Source organism: Bombus bifarius, unplaced genomic scaffold (assembly GCF_011952205.1).
Source record: "Bombus bifarius isolate JDL3187 unplaced genomic scaffold, Bbif_JDL3187 scf7180000008218, whole genome shotgun sequence".
Classification (NCBI taxonomy): domain Eukaryota; kingdom Metazoa; phylum Arthropoda; class Insecta; order Hymenoptera; family Apidae; genus Bombus; species Bombus bifarius.
Genome location: NW_022884519.1, coordinates 1,401,528 through 1,425,547, shown reverse-complemented (window position 1 = coordinate 1,425,547; position 24,020 = coordinate 1,401,528). Strand labels below are relative to the sequence as shown.

General features: G+C 32.1%; 7 protein-coding genes across 12 annotated transcripts; 4 read left to right on the top strand and 3 right to left on the bottom strand.

Moving 5' to 3' along the window:
• Positions 1-274: 274 nt before the first annotated feature.
• LOC117211143 lies at positions 275-1,009 on the top strand. Its single transcript, XM_033454765.1, has one exon. The coding sequence runs from the start codon at positions 341-343 to the stop codon at positions 1,007-1,009; it is 669 nt and encodes a 222-aa protein (XP_033310656.1). The 5' UTR covers positions 275-340.
• A 1,369-nt stretch (positions 1,010-2,378) lies between these two features.
• Positions 2,379-7,669, bottom strand: LOC117211127 (heparan-alpha-glucosaminide N-acetyltransferase-like). Of its 3 annotated transcripts, none has more exons than XM_033454734.1 (12): positions 7,570-7,669; positions 6,845-6,973; positions 5,420-5,553; positions 5,208-5,323; positions 4,759-4,924; positions 4,466-4,670; positions 4,100-4,267; positions 3,856-3,977; positions 3,627-3,787; positions 3,193-3,367; positions 3,006-3,118; positions 2,474-2,655 (listed from the first exon to the last, which is right to left on the bottom strand). In XM_033454734.1, exons 2-12 carry the CDS (start codon positions 6,965-6,967, stop codon positions 2,474-2,476), a joined length of 1,665 nt encoding a protein of 554 aa, XP_033310625.1. In that variant the 5' UTR covers positions 6,968-6,973; positions 7,570-7,669. The 3 variants fall into 3 exon arrangements, with proteins under 3 accessions (XP_033310626.1, XP_033310625.1, XP_033310624.1); XM_033454733.1 differs by having other exon boundaries at positions 6,845-7,131; positions 7,570-7,661; XM_033454735.1 differs by lacking the exon at positions 7,570-7,669 and having other exon boundaries at positions 2,379-2,655; positions 6,845-6,967.
• Positions 7,670-9,073: 1,404 nt separating this feature from the next.
• Positions 9,074-13,564, bottom strand: LOC117211128 (dnaJ homolog subfamily B member 12). 2 transcript variants are annotated; one of them, XM_033454738.1, is made up of 8 exons: positions 13,278-13,564; positions 12,777-12,930; positions 12,523-12,668; positions 12,267-12,407; positions 11,900-12,030; positions 11,681-11,796; positions 11,319-11,482; positions 9,074-9,675 (listed from the first exon to the last, which is right to left on the bottom strand). In XM_033454738.1, exons 1-8 carry the CDS (start codon positions 13,408-13,410, stop codon positions 9,617-9,619), a joined length of 1,044 nt encoding a protein of 347 aa, XP_033310629.1. In that variant the 5' UTR covers positions 13,411-13,564; the 3' UTR covers positions 9,074-9,616. The 2 variants fall into 2 exon arrangements, with proteins under 2 accessions (XP_033310629.1, XP_033310628.1); XM_033454737.1 differs by having other exon boundaries at positions 9,395-10,622.
• A 63-nt stretch (positions 13,565-13,627) lies between these two features.
• Positions 13,628-15,103, top strand: LOC117211130 (39S ribosomal protein L22, mitochondrial). 3 transcript variants are annotated; one of them, XM_033454742.1, is made up of 4 exons: positions 13,628-13,756; positions 14,258-14,464; positions 14,545-14,758; positions 14,839-15,102. In XM_033454742.1, the coding sequence occupies exons 2-4, from the start codon at positions 14,261-14,263 to the stop codon at positions 15,057-15,059; spliced, it is 639 nt and encodes a 212-aa protein (XP_033310633.1). In that variant the 5' UTR covers positions 13,628-13,756; positions 14,258-14,260; the 3' UTR covers positions 15,060-15,102. The 3 variants fall into 3 exon arrangements, with proteins under 3 accessions (XP_033310633.1, XP_033310632.1, XP_033310631.1); XM_033454741.1 differs by having other exon boundaries at positions 13,628-13,819; XM_033454740.1 differs by lacking the exon at positions 13,628-13,756 and adding an exon at positions 13,936-14,089 and having other exon boundaries at positions 14,839-15,103.
• Positions 15,104-15,130: 27 nt separating this feature from the next.
• LOC117211131 (60S ribosomal protein L39) lies at positions 15,131-15,700 on the bottom strand. The gene is made up of 3 exons (XM_033454743.1): positions 15,601-15,700; positions 15,389-15,492; positions 15,131-15,304 (listed from the first exon to the last, which is right to left on the bottom strand). Exons 1-3 carry the CDS (start codon positions 15,601-15,603, stop codon positions 15,256-15,258), a joined length of 156 nt encoding a protein of 51 aa, XP_033310634.1. The 5' UTR covers positions 15,604-15,700; the 3' UTR covers positions 15,131-15,255.
• Positions 15,701-15,892: 192 nt separating this feature from the next.
• On the top strand, positions 15,893-17,832 carry LOC117211129 (electron transfer flavoprotein subunit alpha, mitochondrial). The gene is made up of 4 exons (XM_033454739.1): positions 15,893-16,315; positions 16,650-16,979; positions 17,082-17,534; positions 17,608-17,832. The coding sequence occupies exons 1-4, from the start codon at positions 16,274-16,276 to the stop codon at positions 17,782-17,784; spliced, it is 1,002 nt and encodes a 333-aa protein (XP_033310630.1). The 5' UTR covers positions 15,893-16,273; the 3' UTR covers positions 17,785-17,832.
• Positions 17,833-19,734: 1,902 nt separating this feature from the next.
• LOC117211168 (apoptosis inhibitor 5) lies at positions 19,735-23,909 on the top strand. The gene is made up of 9 exons (XM_033454813.1): positions 19,735-20,023; positions 20,276-20,437; positions 20,544-20,709; positions 20,803-20,963; positions 21,036-21,233; positions 21,312-21,503; positions 21,578-21,961; positions 22,042-22,195; positions 22,276-23,909. The coding sequence occupies exons 1-9, from the start codon at positions 19,922-19,924 to the stop codon at positions 22,362-22,364; spliced, it is 1,608 nt and encodes a 535-aa protein (XP_033310704.1). The 5' UTR covers positions 19,735-19,921; the 3' UTR covers positions 22,365-23,909.
• Positions 23,910-24,020: the final 111 nt, after the last annotated feature.

Sequence of the window (24,020 nt, the reverse complement as noted above, 5' to 3'; positions counted from 1 at the left end):
ACAGAATATAATATAACGTAATACTATATGACGTAATGCAATGTAACGGAATATATTATAACGTAATACATTGTAACGTAATATAATATTCCGTAGTGTAATATGACGTAAACCTATAAAACGTAATACATTATAACGTGATATAATATAACATAATACATTATAAGGTAATAATTTACATCTCCTCTTACTTAACAGAGGCTCGACCAGCACATGCGTGGCGTGGGGAAGGTGTTCCGTCGTTAATATTACATGGGGCACCCCCAATCCGTTCCGACGGGTGTCAGGCTGGAGAGTAGCTGAGAGGATTGATAAGTTCTCACACCACCTCTATATATTCATGGAGGTCAAGCCGGAGACAAAGCCCGCGGGAGAGGCCCACGGCATCCGGGGAATGGAACCATCCCGCCCGCCATCAAGATCGAGACGCATCAAGGATAGAGCGACAAAGATCGAAGACGACGACATGCTCCAGGCATTTGCCATCGTCGCGGCCTGGAATCGCGACGCCCGTACAAAGAAGAAAAGCGTGGACAAGAAGAAAAGCGTGGACAAGAAGAAAAGCGTGGACAAGGAGAAAAGCGTGGACAAGGAGAAAAGCGTGGACAAGGAGAAAAGCGTGGACAAGAAGAAAAGCGTGGACAAGGAGAAAAGCGTGGACAAGGAGAAAAGCGTGGACAAGGAAAAAAGCGTGGTCAAGGAGAAAAGCGTGGACGAGAACGCGGCATATGATGCGTCGATGCTGCGCTCCTCGACTGGTGCTAGACAGGACCGACATGCGTACTGGTGGACCCAGGACATTGCAGATCTACGGGCGACGTGCATTCGGGCCCGCAGGCGGCTCCAGAAAGCCCGCCGTCGGCGGCATCATGACGAGGAAGAGATCTCCCTCTGCTACGAGACATACAAGGGAACGCAATACTTCTTAAAGCGGGCGATCAGGAGCGCTAAAGCCCGACCCCGGATAAGCTTCGACTTCTCCCAACAATTCCGACTCGTGCATGTGTGAAGAACGTAATATTATATAACATAATACATTATAACATAATACATTATAACATAATACATTATAACATAATACATTATAACATAATATATTATAACGTAATATATTATAACGTAATACATCATAACGTAATACATCATAACGTAATATAATACTACGTAATACTATATAAAGTAATACTATGTAACGTAATAGATTATAAGGTAATAAATTGTAACATAATACATTATAACGAAATACTATATAACGTCATACATTATAAAGTAGTACCATATAACGCAATATATTTTAACGTAATATAATATAACGTTATATTGTATAATGTAACGTAATATAATATAATGTAATATGATGTAACGAAATACATTATAAAATATTACTATCGTCATTTTATATTGCTCTAATTATAACTATTACAGTCTGTTAAATCTTAACTGGTTATTCAAAATTTTCCCAATTTTTCTCACTCTATCGTTAATAGTTTCTAATGAAAAAAAAGTAGGCGATTATTTTTCAATTGTATCTGGAGCCAGCAATATTTGTACGAATTATAGACTATAATGAGAGTCAATTATTTCACGCAATTGAACGACGCTGAATCCTTTCTACATAAAAAATAATGTCCCTCTACAAAAATCGTAGCACGAGAGAATTCCAAGTTATGACACACTCGCCATTATTCAATTCACCATTGATAGGAGCAGTTTTTTTCTTTTATTATATTTCTTCTTTTTTTTAACCAAAGCATAGGATAATTATAGGACGTTAATAATCTAGTCTGTCTGAATTTTTGGGTCCTGTTACAGCGGATTACTGAACAAAGACGGGTGCCTCCATCAGAAACATGGCATTGCTAGTGTGTTTTCTTTTCTTTCCTTTTTCATTTTTTATTTTGTTTACGACGATTCGTCGCGATTCGTTTTAACACGACAACCATCGATACCACAGGACTGTTCCTGAGATCTTCCCACGTCACCTCATTGTATTTGTTGCCCCGTATAGGTTTCGTTTTATCTCTTCTGCCATTCCCCTTATTCTTCCCTCTTAATCCCACGGTGTGCGCATATTGTGAGAAGACGAAGATCTTTTGAGAGAATGGAATCACACGACTGGTTTTTCGGTTTCAAAATTGAAAATAATTGTCACCTGGTCGCGATGATTCCCTGTTTCGCCATCTTCGTTCAAAATAAAAAGGAACCAACGCGAAGTGTATTCGAGTCGAATACCATCATGTTACCTCGATCAATCATTGTGCTATATTTATGTAAGTTATGCAAAATAAATCATCTGTAAAATTTACTTTAAACCTCGTTTCGAGTCAATCTACTCCTCGCTGCCTTTTGTAACAACTTTCGATCATCTTCCATTCAATAAAAATGAATAAATGAGACAGCAACCTTTGATTTTTTTTAAGCATCGTGTACAAAATTTCTGTTATACATGTAGAAGATTGCTGAACGTATATTATCATAGGCTGATGTAATTGCGTTTTGCATGCATAACGTATGCAATAATTGACCATAATCCAGTACCCCAAATGGCCTCGCATAAACGCAGTGCTCGACTTTCCATGCTACCGATGCTCCAGTGGAAAGGGAAATTTTGATAGCACACCATGTGGCCAACGTACAACAGTAAACCATTCATACCTACGGATAATCGAATATAATCGTTTTTACATTTGTTGCAAAAGAGTGTTGAAACAGTGAACAGGTTGCGCGCCAACCTGAATTTTTTCTTAATGCTATCTTTTAACAATCTAATAAAACGTTTATTACAAATTTATATATAAGTTATAGTATATTTGAATCGTTAATTAGAAAAATAGCTATTTGATATCTGCTGGCTAGTAAGACACTAACTGCATTGAAAAGTGTATCGAAGACGATAATGGTTTAAAAAACTACGTTTTTTCAGTAGCATTAATTCTTCAAACAGGTCTTAAATCGATTTGGCGCGAAACCTGTTTAGTGGTTGTGTAATCTCGTGAAAGTCATACCAGGAATACGAAAAGGTCCACCGTTCCACACCTTGACGACATCTACGAGCAAGTAGCAAGCAGAAAGGAAAGCCAAGGAAAAAGACGTGGTTACGAATACGAATGACAGTGACCTGCATATATAATAGCAAATAAATACGGTTTTATAATGTAATCGATACGACGTTGTCCTTTTTTGGAAACGTACCATAATTTCTTGTTGACGGGAATTACGTTGGTAAAATGAAGAACGCATCCTACGCAACCGAAGAACGCAGCCCATGCTAACCATCTGATTACACGTTCTTTCCAGTCTTTGTAAGTCATCATGATTATGCCAGCGTGTAGGCCAAGAAAGACTTGAAACGCCGCTGTAAGGGTACCTTGATTTTGGAAATAATTATTTAGAAACATCAAAAAGAAAAATGTCGGATGAATAATATTCATTTGCACGTGAAGTAGGTTATTATGGAACTGTGAATTTTATTTTTCTGAAAAGTAAAATTGGAAAAAAGTTAAAAATTCTTCCTAATAAATTTAAATAAATTTGTGCAGTATGAGATTTTGGAAAAGAAAAGTTAAGATAACAATTGAAAGTCCGCCGAATAAATTTTCACAGTACTTTAATGGAAGACAGTGTACCCAGAATTCCTTCAGGATCGTACGGTCCAGATTTATAAACCGTAGCTGAATGGTGCAAATGAGCTTCTTTAAGTATCACTCTATCAATGTAGCCTGCTGCACCGCCCACACAATCAAAGTATTTCGCGTCGTCGTGAAGACCACCGGGACCAAGATATCCACTAAGAATAATCGCTTTTGATGCTTTCGTAAAAACACAATTGTCATTCATTAAATCATACGTACATACGTGGGACATCCTGGAACGTTTAAGCAGAATGTTATGACGCAATGAACGACCACAATCACGAGCATCACGCACCATTGAGGAAGAAGCAGAAGAAAATCTTGCACTTCACGTAACATTGGAGACTATGAATGAAAATGAAATATTTTGTAAATCGATGTTTCCGAGAAAATATATAAAAATATTTGATACTTTTACGGGGAAATACATACAGAAAATGTTCATTTATAAGTATGTATACACTTACTTGTATCTTGCTTGGTCTTCTTGACATTAAAAGGAAATATAACAGAGCAACAACGAAATAAGTTATACCGAATCGTTGCAGAACACCGAATATGCGGATGGTTTCAAGCTGGCCACCTGTGCTCACCGTATTCAGGGACAACCCGATTAGAAATAAAAGTATGCTCCTCTGCCATATAAAAAAGTAAAATATAAATAAATATAAATAAATTAAGATTGAAATACAAAGTAAAAATTCTAATTTGCATAAATTCTATATTTCCTATTACAACTGTTTGAATGCAAATTACATTCTACCAGTTTTTCTTTGCAATTGTTTCAATGCAAATTAAATTTTATATTTATCTGTGAAATTGTTATCAATTACTTTGACGATTCCATATAATATCTGGCGTTTCGGTGTCATGCGCTTCATCTGACTGGACATCGCTATGGGGATACACACGCCCATGATCCATATGAAGCAAGGGAACAACAAATCTCCTGGAAGCAATCCATTCCAGGTCGCATGACCAAGAGTCCTATAACCACCCGATCCATCGTTCACGAATATCATCAACAACGTACTGGCCCTGTAACATTAAACTTTTCTTAAATACTGTAATATTTTATACGGAGCGATTTTATTAAAAGAGAAATAAATAGAATAGAAACATTTACCCCCGCACCGTGTCAATCGCCTTCACTCGACGTTTCGCGGGTTGCTTCATAGCGCCATCATCCACCTGACTTTTCATATATTTCTTCCTGCATACGTGCCACAGTGATTTCAAGCCAGACAGACCAAATAGAACAAGTAACAATACTCCAAAAATAATAAGAAGCTCTGAAAAAATTTACACTTTTATCAACACGACCGTTGAACTTTATTTTGCTGTAATCTCTTCTACAATCAAGCTGCTATCGTACATCTTAATAAATTAAATCAGATGTAACATGGCTGCTATCTACAACCATCCGGTAAATATTTATAACCATCAAACGGATCTGATATTTCGATACAAATAAATAAGATCTGGATAAAGTCTAAACACAGATTTATACGTATAACAATTACTGGTTATTTTTCAACTTTTATTAGAAATTCTATTTGATGCAGGGAGCCTTGCCTGTATAAGGATACGTTGGCGCATTCAGAACCTTTATATCGCAGCTTCGATTTACTATAGAAAGTTCGTACACACCGAACTGTCCCAGGTTCGGCGTCAGCTCACAGATCACGTCGCTGAAATGCGAAAAAGATGTAAATCGTATAAAACTGGACGGCGTTAACTTTAAGACACGTTGTATCGTGACACTTCTTTCGGTCAACCAAATGTACCTGGTATTTTTAGCGGATATAAATTCGTTGGGATCCTCGGCATCCAACACTCTCAAGCTCGTGGATCGAATAGTATCGATTGTCACGCTGGAAGTCCAGTTTACTACGATCTGCTTGATCCTAGTATATGGGCACTGTAACGAGATTATTCTCTGTGGTATGACTACATTTTTATAGAGGAAAATATAGGTCTCGATTAAAGAAGTTGATTAATTTCAAAATTCGAACATTAAAAGGTTATCGAACTAACTGCGTTTATTAATTCATCCTGTATACCGCAAGTATCACACCAATAAATTATTTCACTCGGATAACGTTACGATGTAATAAATCGAAAATGAAAAAGGATTCGATGAATAGATCTCGATTAAAGAAGTTGATTAGTTTCAAAATTCGAATATTAAAAGGTTATCGAACTAACTGCGTTTATTAATTCATCCTGTATACCGCAAGTATCACACCAATAAATTATTTCACTCGTGTAACGTTACGATGTAATAAATCGGAAATGAAAAAGGATTCGAAGAATGAAAGAAAAAGAAATCTAACCCTAAATGCTCAAATGTGCATCCCAAGCACCACCGATATGCGGCGCTCTAACTCTTTAAAATCTGACAGTTAACACTTTACTGACCGCTAGCGGTTCAACAATATACGCACGTCCGACTGGCAACTCAGGCGCAGATTCTCCCTGGCGCCGGCTCTGTTTCGGTTTAGACTCTCCAATACCATTCTTTTCGTTTATCGCGAACGGTAAGTTTTTCAAATTGGTATAAAACTGTGGAAGCTTACAAAGCAACGCAACTGACGCAACTGATCAAGGTATCTTAGTACTAAATAACAAATTACTGCTCAAATAATGAGAAAGATTGTCGACGACAAAAAGCCGATTAGTAGGCTATCAGTCGGTAAGCGTCGGCGACAAAAAGCAGATTAATAGGTATCGGTCGATAAAGTGTTAAAAACTTGCAAGTCGAAGTATGATGAAAATAAGTTGGAGTTGCTGGTTGATATTTACAATTGAAAGTCGAAGCGTTAAGGGTTAACTTCTTCGTCTGTATCGTAAAAAATATATTACTGAACGGTGGATTTTTATGCAAATTCATATTTTGCTGAGCGCAATTAGAAAAATGGAACCCCAATACCGACTTTTTTCATTCTGTAAATATTATGACGATTAATTTACTATAGATTTTCCATGTGTTCGCGTATTTAAATTTATAAATGTATAAACATGTGCAGTCTAATTGTTTTAAAAAAAGCTCTTTAACTTCAAATTTAACCAATAATCATGGTTACCTGAGACTCCAATCAACATTTGAACCCGTTCTTGGAATATTCATAGGAAACGGTATTGCACAGAAGCAGGCAAAAGTATGCAAAGCACGAAAAAACATAAAAAGAGCGTGTCCTTGCGTGACTCACCAGCGCGCAATCCGCGGAAAGCAGGTAGAGCCAGGCGTTCGAATCTTCTGTGCGTAAGTTGATACAAGCCTCGTCGTATCCAAGGGTGTCCTGGTCACAGATCCACTCATCCATTGTCTCCATGTCACGCTGAACCGAGAATAAATGCTGGGTAAGGAAGAACTCGCGGTGCACGCTTCGAAAGTCGCGCGAGGAATCACGGCTGATGACTAGATTTAACACGCATCCTTAATTTGAGAGAAATGTTTACAACACGTTCCATATACGGTGACCGGGAAAGTGGAACGCTAAAAACCGAATTTTTACCATGAGTTCTTCTGCCTTTTATGGTATGATAATGAAGTATCTAGATGAAATAAAAATGTTTTTACGCGGCACAAGAAGGAGAATATTTTAATTTTCGCTCGAATCCATGAAATTTGAATTTCTTGATTAATTTCTTGACGAGTCAAAAAATTATTTCCGAACTATAATCTGATATTTATGTACATAAGATTGTTACTTTAAAATCGTCGATATCGCAGAAATTTAATCTAAGAAGAATCGATATTCTATGGATAAAGAGCTTTTAGTGGATGAAGTTCACCACTGTCTTTCGCCTAATATTGCATTGTTACCAATAACCGACACGCTATCAAGTAATTTTTAGAGTACGTTTAAATACATTCACAAATATACTCCGTTTAAAGAAAGAGAGAAAAATAAAAAATTAATATAGAAAATACCTGGTATTGTTCTTCAGACTCACAAGTAGATGCGCATTATAAATGCTTGGACCTCAGAAAGGAAAAATGTCGAACAGTTGTCACGGGACAAAAAGCAAAGAACAATCGGTGCTTCTCAGTGCAAAATAGTTAATACAAGGTATATAACAAGCTAGCTGGATAATTCGCAATAATGATCGGCTCTAACGGTATATTACCACATATGCGTATGTATATCGACGTTCGGTCAGCAAATGTTTCCACGATCAAATATTGCGCGGCCGTGGTTTAATCGGCGCGAGTTGGAACGAGAGTGGTGCGACAGCTTTTTAATATCGCGCCGTGTGCTGGCGAACAGACAGCCGGCTCGAGTCGTCACGAATCATGTGGGTGCATCGACTGACATTTCACCTGGCATTCAACAGGAATTTTACCTGGCCACTAACCGAGCCATCGCGATCTCCTGCATACAGTATCGGCCGCCTTGAACCAGACTTTTTATCCGACGGGCTTTGGAACGTGTTTACCGATCATCGTTCAGCGCCTTATGGTGTGCGAGATTGATGTAATTCTCGTTCGTAACAGATGTTCCATGTAACGGAACTTCTTGTAGGATATTTTATGAAATTCTATGATCGGTGCAATTGAGTAGCGGTTTTTAGTACTTTCTAATACGGTTCGATTGAAATAATTTGACGCTATGCGAGAAGACACAATACGAAAAATCGATTTATACGCAAAGATTTTCTCTTCCTGGCTTCTGCTTTTGTCAGCTGAGTTTAAGGGGATCGAATGAAAAACTGTATATCGAAACGTGAGGCAACATCATTCTGGAATCATACAATCGGAGATAGATAACCTTGAACAGGTGAAAATCGACACACACATTGACCTGAATTGGAGAACTCGATAAAAGGGGCTTTAAATGTATGAAAATCGATAAAGCCTTAGCATGCGATGAACTTATATTGAATGAAATCATTGAGGTCACTTGATTCCTATACTATTATCAGGAATATTATTTGAAGTATAGGTAAAAGTATTTATTCGTGTTATCACAATTGCTGATAAATTTAATTGATTAATTGATAGATATGTCGATAATAATACAATCGCGGATGAGATATGACATGGAACATGAACCTAATATTCGATGCATAACGAATTTTTGTAGATTATTCCAATGATCGTCTAATTTAAAAAGGTTGGTACTCCCGAACTAATGGAAAGCATGACGTGCATAAATGGGAAAGATCGTAATTTTCAAGTTCCTTTATTTTGAAGCTAATTAAAATACTTTGACATATATATATCATATAATGATTCAAATAAATAAGTGCCATTAAATACGTACGAGCTGAGCAAATTATAAAACAAATTTGATATGTGCAGTTCGGTAGACTGACTAGCATAGACGTTTCGAAATCCATAACTTCATAAATGTAGTCATTTTTTAATCAATTACAAAGATAATAATTAATATCGAAAAACTTTCAATGTTAGACAAACAAACCTTTTCCTTAAGATGAGTATATTGGTCATCCATCTCATGTTATCCATGTACATTACAATTTATAAACAACAGCAGACATATGTGGCCACTTGTTTAGCTTGTTCGAAATTCCTTTTTCTTCAGATTTACATCCATATAAATATTTACGACGCGATGATGTGTATGGGTCGATGACTGCGACTCCATCAAGATTATTTATTACAATTCGCCATATGTGACAATAAATTCATGCATAGCTAATGCTTTCCTCTCTTTAGCTTGAACTATATTCATTTTACAAGAGAAAGATAATATACGAATAGATATACGTCACAAACACTAGGTTTTTTGCTAGCTTGCAATGTGTTGTGTATTTTTCATAGTAACAGAAGGAATGTAACTAGTATAATATTGTGTCTGTGGAATTTTTAACATTAATAATTCTTTATATTATGAAATACTTTATATTATGAAATACGTCGACATTATGTAATACTGTGAATAGGATTGGATTTTATACAAAAGAAAAAGGTGGTTCGCACAAATTTCGCTATTACCAGAAATATAACTTAGGCCTTATAAAGTGGGTGTGCATTTCTTAATTTTTGTTTTTTTTTTCCCCAATTTTTCCTTGCCTAAAACAAATGCATGCAATAATTTTATTCATATCTTCCTAACGTTAATGACCTTAGTGTACATTATATAATTTATATTCTTTCGTTTTCATATAATTTAACGAGTTTTCTACCTTTATTATCTAGATCCTTTTCGTGTACAAGCAATTTTAATATTGCAATAATATATTTATCAAAAGCGTCAAAATCATCACATGCTAACATCTATTATTATACCCAATAAATAGTACAGCAAGATTTTAAATAAATGATTAACAGCCAAAAGTGATGATCTATTACTGTACCCAATAAATAGTACAGCACGATTTTAAATAAATTATTAACAGCCAAATATTAATCGATGTTTATAGATATTGGAAACACTTCTAAATCTTCAAAATTAATGTTTGCCACTAACTATGCCACCCAGATGTTCCTCTGCGTGTCGTAGCGACGATACATAGATAATTCTGAATAACAGTGCATATAAATTAATCAACATATTGGATATATTAGATTATATTATAAAATTGCACCGTTCAGTCTAAAGAATTTAAAAATTATGTTAGATTAACTAAATTAAATATGATATTAATATTGTATGTTGGAATTCCTCATACGTGCTATTAAAATCAATTTACAATTTAAGTTGGAACAAACAGCTTACATGGTCTATGTAAAATTTCATGACGGATCGAGAAGAATATCATTTATAAATTTTTACGCGAATATATAGAATATATTACGCATAAGCATTATACTTGATATTCTTCATTTCATCAAATAGTAACTACACACGTGTAAATACAATATACACCTATCTACAACAAAATTCTATTCAAAAAAGTATCGCCGCTATATGCCTTGCAAATCTTGTACCCTCTTACATGAGGGCATTTCGATATTTCTAGCTTTGGAAAATAATTCTTGATCTCCAAAGTTTCTTGCTTTCCACATCATCGTTTCCCCTAAGGATTAAAGAAACGATATATCCAAAGTATAAAGACATATCCTTTGACTATTATGTTAAGTCCCTTTTTACAATCTGTCACACAAAAGTATACCAATGATATCTACGAAATTTGATAATTAATGTGGGGAAAAGTGTAATACTCTAAACTTATATAGTCTTCTGGAATACGCAGTGATTTATAATGTCTTGGTCTTAGTACCTTTTGTGACAATGAATAGAAATACAACATATATATCCGAAAAATGAATACTGCCTACGCGATACGTTTTGAAACGATCTTTTTGTTTCCATTATGCTGAGCTGGCCACCACAGTCATTTAATGCAGGTCCGATAGAAAATATGTAGTCCTCTATGAAAAATAAACTAAAGGGAGAACGCATATTAAAGATTAGAATCTCAATGGCTCGCGTTCGAAGAACATGGAGTTCCTACTAGTCCTGTACGACAAAAAATTAATAGAAAGCATACCGAAACGATGTCAGACTATAATCGATAATGGAGGAAATTGGATCCATTATTAAATAAAAGCAAAATAGTTGTACTTTTAATCCATACTAAATTTATCACAAACGAATTAATATTTGTAGAGATATCGTCGGCATACTCTTGTGTGACAGACTATTATTTCTAAGAACTACACGTAGTTTGCTACTCTGGGACATTTAGTAATCAATTGAATAAAATACTTACTATAATTTTTCTCTCTAAAACAGGCATGTCTCAAATTATGCAGGTATTCTTCTTCAACAGAAATTTCTAGCCTACGTAAACTGCCTTGATATTCAGTATGAAAGTTTTCTTTCACATAGTAGGGCGCCCTTAATCCTTGAGTTGTTCTCAATACAGAATATTTTCTGTGTACAAATTTAAAATTTGCATATAATCGCATTCATACGAGTCAATCGTTCTCTTTAAAATATACCAGAGATAGAAGCCAAAAAATAAAGCGTAAATAATAAAATTGAAACATTCCATAAAATTATCAATTTAAACTAATTTATTCGTCATTATTTGTCATAAATGTATTTGTCGCGAATTATGAATACACTTACGCGCTAGAATGTAAGCTATATACAGGATCTGATATAAAGAAACTGCTCATCATAGTTAACAATATTAATAACAGCACAGGCAACATTTGAAGGAATGTGGTATATCCATTTGCTTGCTAAAAATCATAATATTTATTTTAAAAAGCATGATTTGATTGAAAAAGAAATTGTAATTACTATATTTTAAATATATTAAATTACTATATTTTTCCTTCATACCTGAGAATGAACATGTTGAGCTTGTGCTTCTTGTTGTCTCGCCCACCTTCCAGAGCGTCTCATATAAAATTCTTGCTGTGGGAACCCACCTCCAAAGAACATACTGAACAATTCTTCTGCTGTTATGTCAGCTAGGAAAAATTATTTAATCAGTATATATGTTTTAATAAATATTGATAAATTATTACTATTATTATTATCATTGTTCTTTGTTTATCATAGTGAGGCTTAAAGCTTATTACAATCTCTGTTACAAATCTATTAATAATAATTTTAATAATAAATGGCGATAAATGTATCTAATAAATTTATGATAAATAATTATGATAAAAAATAAATATTGGACAAAAGATATTATAATATGTACCTTCAAATCCCCTTGTATAATTGTAATGTGAATGATTTTGGTGAGCTTGAGCACTTTGCATTCTTTCATCCTCAGGGCCATACATGTCATACTGCTTTCTTTTTTCCACATCAGTGAGTATAGCGACAGCATTTCCAATGGCTAAACACAATATAAATTATACATATGTCACAATAAATACTATATATCAATAAATAATACTATATGTCATAATAAATCTGCCTCAAATATACTTTTATTATCCTTTTTAATTTACCTTTAAATGCTTCAGCAGCACCTGGTGCTTTATTTTTGTCTGGATGTAATTGAAGTGCCAACTTTTTATATGCCTTCTTAATATCACTATCAGTTGCATCTTTGCTTACACCCAAAATTTCATAATAATCTTTGCATTTCTTGATTCTACAAATAAATGAATTACACCAATATTAATGATAAAATAACAAATCTTATTATTATATCTCAAAATTTTTATTAAGATGATTTTAGAACTTTATTCGACACAAGTACCTTTTAATATGTTCAAGCTGTTCCTTTGTATAATCATTAGAAGCTTGAGTATGTGTAGTTTCCTTAGGTGCAGTTTGACGTTTCTTAATTGTAGGTTCAGATTCAGACTTTTGTTGATTTTGTTTTGACATCATTGTCACTTTTGCCAATACATCTGTGAATGTATCATTAATTACAAGAAAATAGTATATAGTTACACAAATTTCACTTAAACTCTTAATTTTCTGCTTACTCATACTACATTTCTCTCTTGATCAATATTCAGACACACACGATTACCATGAAACCATATTTCTTAAAGAATTCAATATAAACATTAAAATAATCTTTTAAAAAAAATGACAATCTTTGAAACCAAAAATACAACAGGGATCTCTTCCAAAATGTCAAATAATGTCAATAGTGTCAATAATTTAGTGGTTAGATGTAAATAAAGTAAAGGACAACTAAGAATTGATTAAGTTATTTTATAGAAGCTGACGTGGGTTTTTCCCACCTTACCTTCTGCTTTTTTTGTTGGGTAAAGTTTCTGTGCTTTACGTACAAATTTTTCCGCCTCTTCGTATCTTTTCTCCCGTAGATATCGTTCAGCGAGTTCCATACATCGCTCAGCCTCATCTTTATTGCTATCCATGACTTTTCTTAAAGGCCAAATTAAACTTTACCTTAAACACAATGACGGAGCAGAACAGTAAATAAATTTAATCATACACTAATTCTCCGCCATAGCAATTTAATAAGTTGCGTCATGAACACGCTATGAAGTAGAGCATTCCACTACCATCCCTACATATACTAGTATAAGTGACGACACATTTCACAGGCGCTACTTATAATATAATAATTATTGTTTTTATTCACGGACCTGAATAATTTAACTCTAAAATCAACCAATCAAAATGTTTGCCATCGATTAACTGAAATTTGTATAATTCAAAAAAGTTCTGTTAACAATAACATAAAGCGACCTACATAAAGAAGTAAATAAACGCGTATTGAATAATTTTCTAAGACATAATATTACTTCTTGCAAATTATATGAAGTAATTGTTTTTATATAATTCAAAAACTTTATTTTATCATAAATAATTTCTTTTATTTACAATAAGAATTTGTCAAAAAATATACCCTGATCGTATATGTTAGATTAAAATATTACTGCCAAAGTGGCATCTCTAGTTTCTTTAGAATCAATGTATTTTCTATGTCAATAGTTTGAAACTATTTGTATATTATAAACTAATGTTATATAGTCAAGCATTAATTTAACATTATTATTCGTATAATTGTCAAACGTTTATAAATTATTTCAGGTAATCATATCTTTTATTTATTAAATGATATTTATTTATGACGCATTTCAACTGCAAGGTTATTTTTTAATATATTTTGAATTCTTCAAAATGTGAATTTATATTAGAAATAAATGAATATTCTTTAATTATTAGTTCTTAATTTTATATACATTTTCACATTTACAGAAAATGCTAGGTATAAGGCAATGTGTACAACGATTTATATCAAACAAAATATTTAATGCAGATAACTCCAATTGTTTATCTAGTATACAACAAAGATCATACAATTGGTATAAAAATGAAGAAGAAGAAGAATCAAATAAAGGATTCCTTAAATATAATAAAGCTGTTTTTCCTCCGCAAAAACCAGGTGAAGAGAAAAGACCAGGTGTAAGTTTATTTTATATTGTAAAATAATACCATTTTATTAATTAAAATATAATTATTCACTATATTTTTATATCTTACAGTATGTCTGTCACGTAAAAAAATTCATTAAATATAGTCCATTAAATATGTGGTATATTGCTTGTTTTGTAAGAGGTATGAGCGTAGACGAAGCTATTAAACAATTGAGCTTTTTGAAGAAGAAAGGTGCAGCCATAGCAAAAGAAGTTATCTTAGAGGCACAACGTATGGCTGTAGAGGAACATAATATTGAATTCAAAAGTAACTTATGGGTTGGTAAGTATATTGAAAAAGAAATAAAATGTTTTCAATATTTTTAGTACTACAGTATTATAGATTTTCATTGTATTTTTCAGCTGAATCTTTTGCAACAAAGAGTATTACAATAAAAGGCATACGACGTCATGCTAGAGGAAGGATAGGAACAGTACATTACAGATATTGTAATTACTTTGTACGTTTAGAAGAAGGGAAACCACCAAAACATTATTATCAACCAGCACCTAAAACAGGCGAAGAATGGTTGGAAGAATGGATGGAACAAATGCGTACCCGCAAAATATATAATTCGTTATAATATACACATATATAGTTATATGTAAATAAATAATTATACATCATACTTTTTTCTGAGATTATGTACTTTGATCGAAGTTTAGGTTAGGGTTTATTATTTCCAAATACAAATTTACATGTTAAAGTTAGAGTTTATTTAAGAATAAACGATTAATGTATAATAGCAATCAAAAAGGCAAATACATATCAAATTCATTTTACAACTTCAACTTAGTTCTTCTCCAGTGACGCCGTTTGGCGTTGTACCTATAAAATGAATTATAATAATAATAAATAGTGCAATGATTAAAAAGGAAAATACTAAAATACACATATTTTAATAATTCTTACCGGATAGTGTTGCCAGTACGCATTCTGACCCATTGTGGAATCGGCCTGTTTTGCTTTAACTTTTTGGCAAGCTTCCGCTTGATAATGAATGTTTTGTGAGCAGACTGAAACAGAACATGTAGTTTATGTATGTCTTAAATAAAATTTTCTAACAATTATTTACATATAATTAATAGGATGTGAAAAGAATTGTTAGATAACCTAAACCTTACCATCTTGCTCAAACACAATCAGTGAAATGGTCGAGAATTTTCCTGCGTCTTTCTGAACAGGTTTTCTACCAGACAAATGTCACTATATAAAAGTTACCAAGAATAATAAAATAAATACTAGATATAGAATCTTTATGGTACATTAAAAACAGATAAAAAATAAAAATAATATAATATGAAGAATAAATATCTAATATTAAAAAGAGCAAATATTACATAAAAAAATACAGAATCTAATAGATGTTTTAGAATATAATATTATTTCCTTATAGTTAAAACATTTGAGAGTTTTCAAATTAGCAATGTTCGTTTTGACGCTTGAAAAAGACATATTTGCCATTTTATCTATAAAATTTAATATAGATATTAACTTAAAATATATTTACATTTTTTCATGATATATTTATAAAGTATATTTAATAACATATATTTCTATATAACAATTTTAATTTTAATAAATGGAGTATCAAATTTAACTTATTCAATTTAGTTTAAATATCTAATCGAGTTATTTCAAAACATTATTACGTCACAGTTTGTATATCTTTTTTATCACTATGTGTTTTATTGTTATTCCTCCCTGGAACTTTGGACTTTATTGATACAAATTAGTTTTCACGATTTAGTTAACATATTGTTAAAAGAAATTGTTTAAAAATTATACTTGTCAAATATGTTCACCACTTGTTTTAGAACGTTTCGAACTGGGAACAAAGTGAGTATTAGAAACTTATATTTCCTTGATGTTCGATTGTTTCAATGACCAACCAATTGATCGATACTTATAAGTGATTTGGATTAATAGGAAACAAAACTAATTTTTATTATACTTATAATATTGTATGTTTCTTCTATTGTATGAAACATTTTTACTTATAAAGAATAATAATATTAAATAAAAATGTATTAATTTTATATGAAATCGCATATTTTTGTAAAATAAAATTATATTAATTTAAAAATAAAAACAAATGAGGTATTTAAAACGATATTATAAATTACTTGTTTCAAAAAGGATTAATATTTAAGGAACTTATTTATTATTTTAGTATGGATTATTGGCACGTTATGAATCCACGTTAGTTATTGCAGAACATAATAATGAATCTCTAGCCCCTATCACTTGTAATACATTAAGTGCAGCAAAAAAAATTGGTGGTGATATAACAGTCTTAGTTGCTGGTACCAAATGTGATGCAGTTGCACAAAGTGTCAGTAAAGCTAATGGTGTATCCAAAGTTTTGGTGGCAGAGAGCGACGCTTTTAAAGGATTTCTTCCAGAAGCACTAACGCCTCTTATCCTTGCTACTCAAAATGAGCATAAATTTACCCATATTTTAGCTGGTGCTACTGCATTTGGTAAAGCACTATTGCCAAGAGTAAGCATCTAATTAGAAAGTCTGTTTTCTCTACCTTTAAATATATATTATTATAGATAAAAAGTATATTTCATAGTTTGTATATAACTTTCATTTTTTAAGGTTGCAGCTAAATTAGATGTGTCTCCAATAAGTGATATTATTGGTATTAAAGCAGCAGATACATTCATCCGTACAATTTATGCAGGAAATGCAATTCAAACTTTAAAGTGCAAAGACAATATAAAGATAGTTTCAGTGAGAGGCACTGCATTCGAAGCAATACCTTTGGATGGAGGCAGTGCCAAGTGTGAACCTGCACTAGCTGGTGACTACAAATCACAATTGGCAGAATTCATTAAACAGGAGTTATCTAAATCTGATAGACCAGAATTGACATCTGCAAAAATCGTTATATCTGGAGGAAGAGGAATGAAGTCTGGCGATAACTTCAAATTATTATATAGTTTGGCAGATAAACTTAATGCTGCAGTTGGCGCTTCCCGTGCTGCTGTTGATGCTGGTTATGTGCCTAATGATTTGCAAGTGGGGCAGACAGGAAAAATTGTTGCTCCAGTAAGCTTGGCTTCTAGTTATAGTCTATTATAACCGCTAAAAAATTATTTACATTTCAATTCATATCTTTTAGAATCTATATATTGCTGTTGGTATCTCTGGAGCAATTCAGCATCTAGCTGGTATGAAAGATTCAAAAACGATTGTGGCAATTAACAAAGATCCAGAAGCACCAATCTTCCAAGTAGCTGATTATGGCTTAGTTGCTGATTTATTCAAGGCTGTTCCTGAACTTACAGAAAAATTGTAAATTTTAACAATATTTTATAAGGACATTTTTTATACACACACATATATATATATACAAAATATATTTATGCAAAACATTTATTAAAAATATAATTTTTTTTATAAATATTAAATTTATAACTATTTATTTTAACTGTATATTAATAATCTAAGATTAAAATTGTATTATTTTTTCATTTATATAAATCAACAACATTTTAGGCTCTCCTATTTGAAGCATAACATATGATACTATAAAGTATTTTTATGGATTTTATGACAAACTATTATGTATTCAGAGCATACATGAAAAGATGAAATTTCTCCAAGTTTATGGAGAAATATGTAATTAAAGCAATAATTTCGATAATATTTATTATTGAGTTTTCGACTTTAGCGCCATAATAAGCTTCTCAGTGAGGAAATGATAGTGTATACGCTATGATGGTTCTGGTTGTTCCCCAGCTAGTGCTGCACCATGCACCAAGTGCTAAAGGTAGCCATGCTAGCATATACAAGATCCTATAAAATTAGGAGTCTGGTGGCACGCAAGCATAGACAAGTTCCATGCTACAAGAACCTATTTAATTGTACGGTTCTGTGGGAAAATTCATATCTATTTTTCTATCCGGGATAAACAAGTATGAGAGTACCAAATCGTGCAATAATTGAACTAGTTGTAAGTTGCCTAGAAAAGAGATTAATTGTTTATTATATTTTTTTCAGACAAGAAAAGAGAATATTTTCTTTCAAACACCGTTGAGCCGTAAATAAATAATATGCAAAATAAGAGTATGCAAAATTTTATATCCAAATGTTTATTAGTTTTTCCAAAAAGCTATTTAACAACTAAAAAGTAGTCTTCGTTGCACACTCGTCATCTCCACGACGGAGAGAAGGTTCCCTTGACGCACTGAAAGGCTCGACAGCCTGTTGACCCTCGAGTAGTGTAACATGATCCAATGTCAGATATCCACGAGGCAATGTATCTAGGTATTAATTTAAAAGTGAAACTTCTTTCATTTTTGACTTTTTTAAAATTAAACTTTTACAAACGTGTTTGTGAGATGTTTCCGATTAAAACGAGTATAGAAATATGCGCCAAAGTACATCGTGTTTGGTGTCATTTTAATCCGAAAAATGTAAGAAACATGTTGGTAAAAGTTTCATTGGTCACAAATAAAACATAAGAAAGTTTGATTTTTAAATTCGAGGTCTCAGCTTATCGCAGCCTTTTAATATTTATTGATCGCTTCGATTCTCAGTTCCTCTTTCTCTTTCATTCACATTGCCCTTCCCTACATTCGACACGTGTAAAATCTTAGTTTCGAAAAATAGAATCGTTTCTACATCTCCAGTATTGCAACATTTGCGCTCCGATTTTTGTGCAATTATCAAATATTTCTTGTATTATAAAAAATTTATATATACAACAATAATAGCTGAGAAGGAATTGTATTTGGGGACGAAATGCTGCCATTTTTTCAATTAAAATATACTTATGGTAGGGACATTTTAGCATTCTGATAATATCTTAGGATTTATAATAAAACAATTACATAGTTTTTTTTATTAAACATCTACTACCAACTACGCAGGTAGCGGCAAGCAATATTATTCACAATGCAATAATAAAACTTTAGCCCTTTTTATGACACTTTCATCAATATGTGATATTTTTCTATTTAAAATGTCACGAAACACGACACTGTAAGCGAATTTCAAGGGAATATAATCTGTTATTTATATAAACGCATTCTGATTTATTTATTTCTGACGCCCCATTTATTCAGGTTGGTTTGGGATAGAAAAGTAGATATTTTTTTTAAGCCTTACGACTTTTCGTAGGACCGTACAATTAAATAGGTTCTTGTAGCGTGGAACTCAATAGGTTCTTGTCTATGCTAGCGTGTACCAGCTTCAGAACTTGGCCGCATGGTGCAGCATCTGTACTGTAAAACAACTAGAACTGCGGGCGTGAACATTCTCATTTCCTCTCTGCTATTTCGTATTTACTTCTGTTATACGTGCGTACATATGTATATGTGTGGAATCGCTGCCATCTTTGTCATTTCTTGGCGTGGTGCATTGGCGTGTATGGCCGGCTAGATTACCGATTTTTAAGTATATAATCGTATTTATGTGTTTTGTGTCTATAGATGTGGAAATTCGATAATAAGTTTATCATGAGTATGGACAGTATCGAAAAATTGTACAAAAATTTTGGCATTTTGGCTGATGCCAAAGATAAATTGGCTGAGGTAAATGACGAGCTTGGTTATATTTAATAACCACGTTTACTTAATTCTAACATTTACAATTTTATGTATTTGCAAGCATAAATAAAACTTTCTATTCCATTTAAAACATGCAAATATGTATATTAATTTCGTAAGCTTCAAGTTAATTTAACGATGTTTTTATAATAGAAATGAGTCAATATTGTACATAAATAATTAAGCGAAGAAAGCGGCAAATATTATGAGTCTAAACGTTTTATTTGTATGTTTCAGCATGAGAAAGAGTATTTAGAAATTCTGACAGCAGTGAAAGGATCACCGAAAGAAAAACGATTAGCATCGCAATTCATTGCAAGGTTTTTTAAATATTTTCCAAAATTAGCTGATCAGGCAATAGATGCTCATTTAGATCTATGTGAAGATGAAGATATGGCTGTATGTAGTATTTATATCACTTGACCACATATGCGAATACATACACATTTGTATTAAAGTCTCCATACAATGGAAATTTGATGATTTGATATATTGATATTTTCAGATAAGAAAACAAGCAATTAAAGATTTACCTGCATTATGTAAGGATAATAAAGAACATACAGCTAGAATTGCAGATATTTTAGCTCAATTACTTCAAGCTCAAGATCCATCTGAATTAGCTGTTGTTCATAACAGTGTTATGTCCCTTATGAAAACTGACCCAAGAGGTATGGAGTATATCATTGTTTGTTATAGATACATCACAATGTAATGATATTGTAATGAGGTATTAATTATATTTAATATATTCTGTTCTTAAGGAACAATAAGTGGGTTTTTTAGTCAAATTATCAATGGGGATGATGGAACGCGGGAACGTTGCATTAAGTTTCTAGCGACAAAATTAAAAGCAATAGGTCATGACATTATTACTAAAGAACCAGAAGATCTTTTAATTTCAGAATGCAAGAAAGTGTTACAGGTATAATCTTTTTACCATAATAATAGAATTTTTTCTTTAATTACTTTTTGTATAACACTTCCTTCTCCATAGGATGTTACTGCTGATGAATTTCATAGCATTATGGAAGTACTTGCGTGGACTAGATTAGGTTCAACAATTAGTGGACAACAAGAATTAGTAGATATTACAGTTGAACAAGCTGAATTGTCTGAACCATTCAAGCATACTAATGTTGAACAATGGAACAGACTTGTACAATGTATTAAACACGCACTTCCATTCTTTAGTGTAAGCATACTTTAACTATATTTATATATCATTTTATGATTATTAATGAAAATTTATGTAATGTAATTTATTCCTTAGTCTCAAATAGATTCATCACGATTCGTTTCTTACATTTGTGTACAAGTTTTACCACATCTTTCTTTAATTACTTCACCCAATGGAAGAGATGTACAATTGGAATTATTAAAGCTTCTTGCTGAATTAGCTGTATTTTGTGGAACAATTGATAAACCAGAAGAAAAAGTACAGCAACTTTATAATACTCTTATTGTAAGTAATAACATTATTTAGGAGCAAAAATTTATTTTATATCGAAAATATTAATACTGTTCCAATATTTATAGACATATATGCCACTACCGCCAGTCACAGAAATAACTGAAGTACCAAAATTACAATTCAGTCATGTTGAGTGCCTTATGTATACTTTTCATAAACTGTGTAAACAAACTCCGGAATTTTTAATGAAAGATCCAGAACAGCTTAAGGAATTTAGATTAAGATTACAGTATTTTGCACGTGGCATTCAAGGTTATATAAAAAAATTACGGGAGGCAATTAGCGGCAAATCGGAAGAGGAGTTGAAGTCAGAGGAAAATCAGTTAAAAGTTGTTGCTTTAAAAACGACAAATAATATCAATAGTTTAATCAAAGATCTGTTTCATTCACCACCTAGTTTTAAAAGTATTATACATCTTTCATGGAAAACAACAGCTAATGATAAGAAGGTACGTATTAAAATAGTTACAATTTTTTTAGAAATGTGGTATTTTGAATACTGTAATACATTTTTTGTATCTTATTCTAGAATGAAAAGCATTCGTCTGCTCAAAAAAGACATACACCCATTACGTTTGGAAATGACAGTAATTCAAATAAACGAAGTAAAGAAGATAAAAGTAAAAGAGAATTGTATACTCCTCCTAGTGGAAAATATAGCTCAAACATATCATCAAATTATGGTAATTGAAGAAGCATTTTTATTTCATAAAATAATATGTAGAAATAAAATAAAAATCTATCTTTATATCTTTTGTTACAGGTCGAGGTAGATTTAGAGGAAATAGATCAGGTGGTCGAGGTGGTTATAGACCAAGAGGTCGTGGAACATGGAGAAAAAATTTTTATTAATTAATGACTGAAATTGTTGAAAAATGATATAGTAAAAGCTCCAATAATATAAAAGACTAAACCAGTTCTGTAAAATGTACATATTAAGATGAAGGACTTAAAAGTGATTATTTACTGAAAGTGAGTTTAAGAGAAGTGACAAAGAGAGAAATACAATTTTTTATCCTATAAATCTTAGTGTAAAGAAAGTGTTTTTTTGTGAAAGCTTTAAGTACATATACAAGTTTCAAATACAAAATTGTAAGAATTGATTGTTTACTAAACATAGTGATAATGTCAGTAATGAAATATTGACATTTAAAGAAGAGAACATTGCTGTGTAATACTGTACTAATGGTGTTATCAGAACCTTTTTTTATATTCATTGTTAAATAACTGGAAAATACAATTTGAAGAAACCTGAGTTTACAAAAGTGAACAGCTATGGAGAAAGAAGTGGAGAAACTTGATATCATGAACTTGAAGAAGTGTTTATTACAAAAATTCTAAACCAGGTACCTTAACAGGCAATACAATATACACGAAATACCGAAGAAAAAATGGTGTGGCAACACAACACATGAGTCATTTGAAGTATTTGAAGAAACATCAGATGTCACAAACAAAAAAATTACATCTATTTGATACAAAATATTTACAAATTCATACTGTATAATGATTGGCTTGTGCTAGGACACTTGTGTTACACGTATTTGCAAAAGAGAGACAATATTTCTCTGCCATAACAATTTTGGCATCAAAAGATAGTAATTAAAATAGTATCAAAATGTATTCCCCTATCTCCTAGTTCTTCCTAGTCCTTTCTCTCTTGATCATATCTCATTTCTTTTGTCAACAGGAAGTGCAGACGAGAGTAAGCAGAGGGATAATGACAGAGTATCTAATTCTGAGAGAATAATGAAATCAAAGAAACTTAAAAACAGCTGTTGTTTTCTTAGATTCGAAATTAGTTATATTTATTGATTTATATGCTACATTTACTAATTCTATGTTTGTATTATTATTAAGTGTTTACATATTTTTTTAACTGAATGGATGAATCTTCTATTAAAATGTCTAATTTGAGTACAAAAAGACATATTAAAATGATATAAAGATCAGCATAAAATTATAAAATCGTTTACTATATAATATAAATAAACAAACAATATGAACAAGTGATTTTTCAAGTCAAAAAGTTTCTTTGATTACATGAATGAAGGTGTAATTTATTGTATACATTTTATCTTGCAGATGCTGTGTGGTGATTGCTGACTGAGGATGGGAAAGCAGAACAAAAATAATCATGTTTTGATTACAGGTTGTCCAGTAAGTCCAAGGTGGAGGCTCATAAGAAATGATTATAATGTACTTTTTTCAGAAACCAAGGTACGGTTGTATATTGTCTTTTATCTATATATTGATGGTAGCTGTTTTGTAAGGTGAGTTTTAAAACATATTGTATCCTTTTCCTATCCACCATTGAATAAAACTTGTGTAATACTAATAATAATAATTCATGAATATATTATCATTTAATTTAATAAACAATACTATTGCATAATATATGTTGTATTTTTTATGCCCAATATCGAATGTCACTATATATGGCTAATTAAAAAGATTGTAAAAAATTTACAGTTAGTGAATATTCATACATGTTTGAATTAATATTTA

Coding starts and splice junctions, on each gene's coding strand:
- LOC117211143 (XM_033454765.1), top strand. CDS start 341: ATGGAGGTCAAGCCGGAGACAAAGCCCGCGGGAGAGGCCCACGGCATC.
- LOC117211130 (XM_033454740.1), top strand. CDS start 14,261: ATGCTAGGTATAAGGCAATGTGTACAACGATTTATATCAAACAAAATA. Junction 14,465..14,544: donor GTGAAGAGAAAAGACCAGGT/GTAAGTTTATTT, acceptor TATATCTTACAG/TATGTCTGTCACGTAAAAAA. Junction 14,759..14,838: donor CAAAAGTAACTTATGGGTTG/GTAAGTATATTG, acceptor TGTATTTTTCAG/CTGAATCTTTTGCAACAAAG.
- LOC117211128 (XM_033454737.1), bottom strand. CDS start 13,410: ATGGATAGCAATAAAGATGAGGCTGAGCGATGTATGGAACTCGCTGAA. Junction 12,408..12,522: donor TGCTGCTGAAGCATTTAAAG/GTAAATTAAAAA, acceptor TATTGTGTTTAG/CCATTGGAAATGCTGTCGCT. Junction 11,797..11,899: donor CTCAACATGTTCATTCTCAG/GTATGAAGGAAA, acceptor TATGATTTTTAG/CAAGCAAATGGATATACCAC.
- LOC117211127 (XM_033454734.1), bottom strand. CDS start 6,967: ATGGAGACAATGGATGAGTGGATCTGTGACCAGGACACCCTTGGATAC. Junction 4,268..4,465: donor TATTATATGGAATCGTCAAA/GTAATTGATAAC, acceptor TTTATATGGCAG/AGGAGCATACTTTTATTTCT. Junction 2,656..3,005: donor TGGACCTTTTCGTATTCCTG/GTATGACTTTCA, acceptor GATTATCCGTAG/GTATGAATGGTTTACTGTTG.
- LOC117211129 (XM_033454739.1), top strand. CDS start 16,274: ATGTTCACCACTTGTTTTAGAACGTTTCGAACTGGGAACAAA. Junction 16,980..17,081: donor GTAAAGCACTATTGCCAAGA/GTAAGCATCTAA, acceptor TCATTTTTTAAG/GTTGCAGCTAAATTAGATGT. Junction 17,535..17,607: donor CAGGAAAAATTGTTGCTCCA/GTAAGCTTGGCT, acceptor CATATCTTTTAG/AATCTATATATTGCTGTTGG.
- LOC117211168 (XM_033454813.1), top strand. CDS start 19,922: ATGTGGAAATTCGATAATAAGTTTATCATGAGTATGGACAGTATCGAA. Junction 20,024..20,275: donor CCAAAGATAAATTGGCTGAG/GTAAATGACGAG, acceptor TGTATGTTTCAG/CATGAGAAAGAGTATTTAGA. Junction 20,710..20,802: donor TATGAAAACTGACCCAAGAG/GTATGGAGTATA, acceptor TCTGTTCTTAAG/GAACAATAAGTGGGTTTTTT.
- LOC117211131 (XM_033454743.1), bottom strand. Junction 15,305..15,388: donor CGTACTGGCAACACTATCCG/GTAAGAATTATT, acceptor TTCATTTTATAG/GTACAACGCCAAACGGCGTC.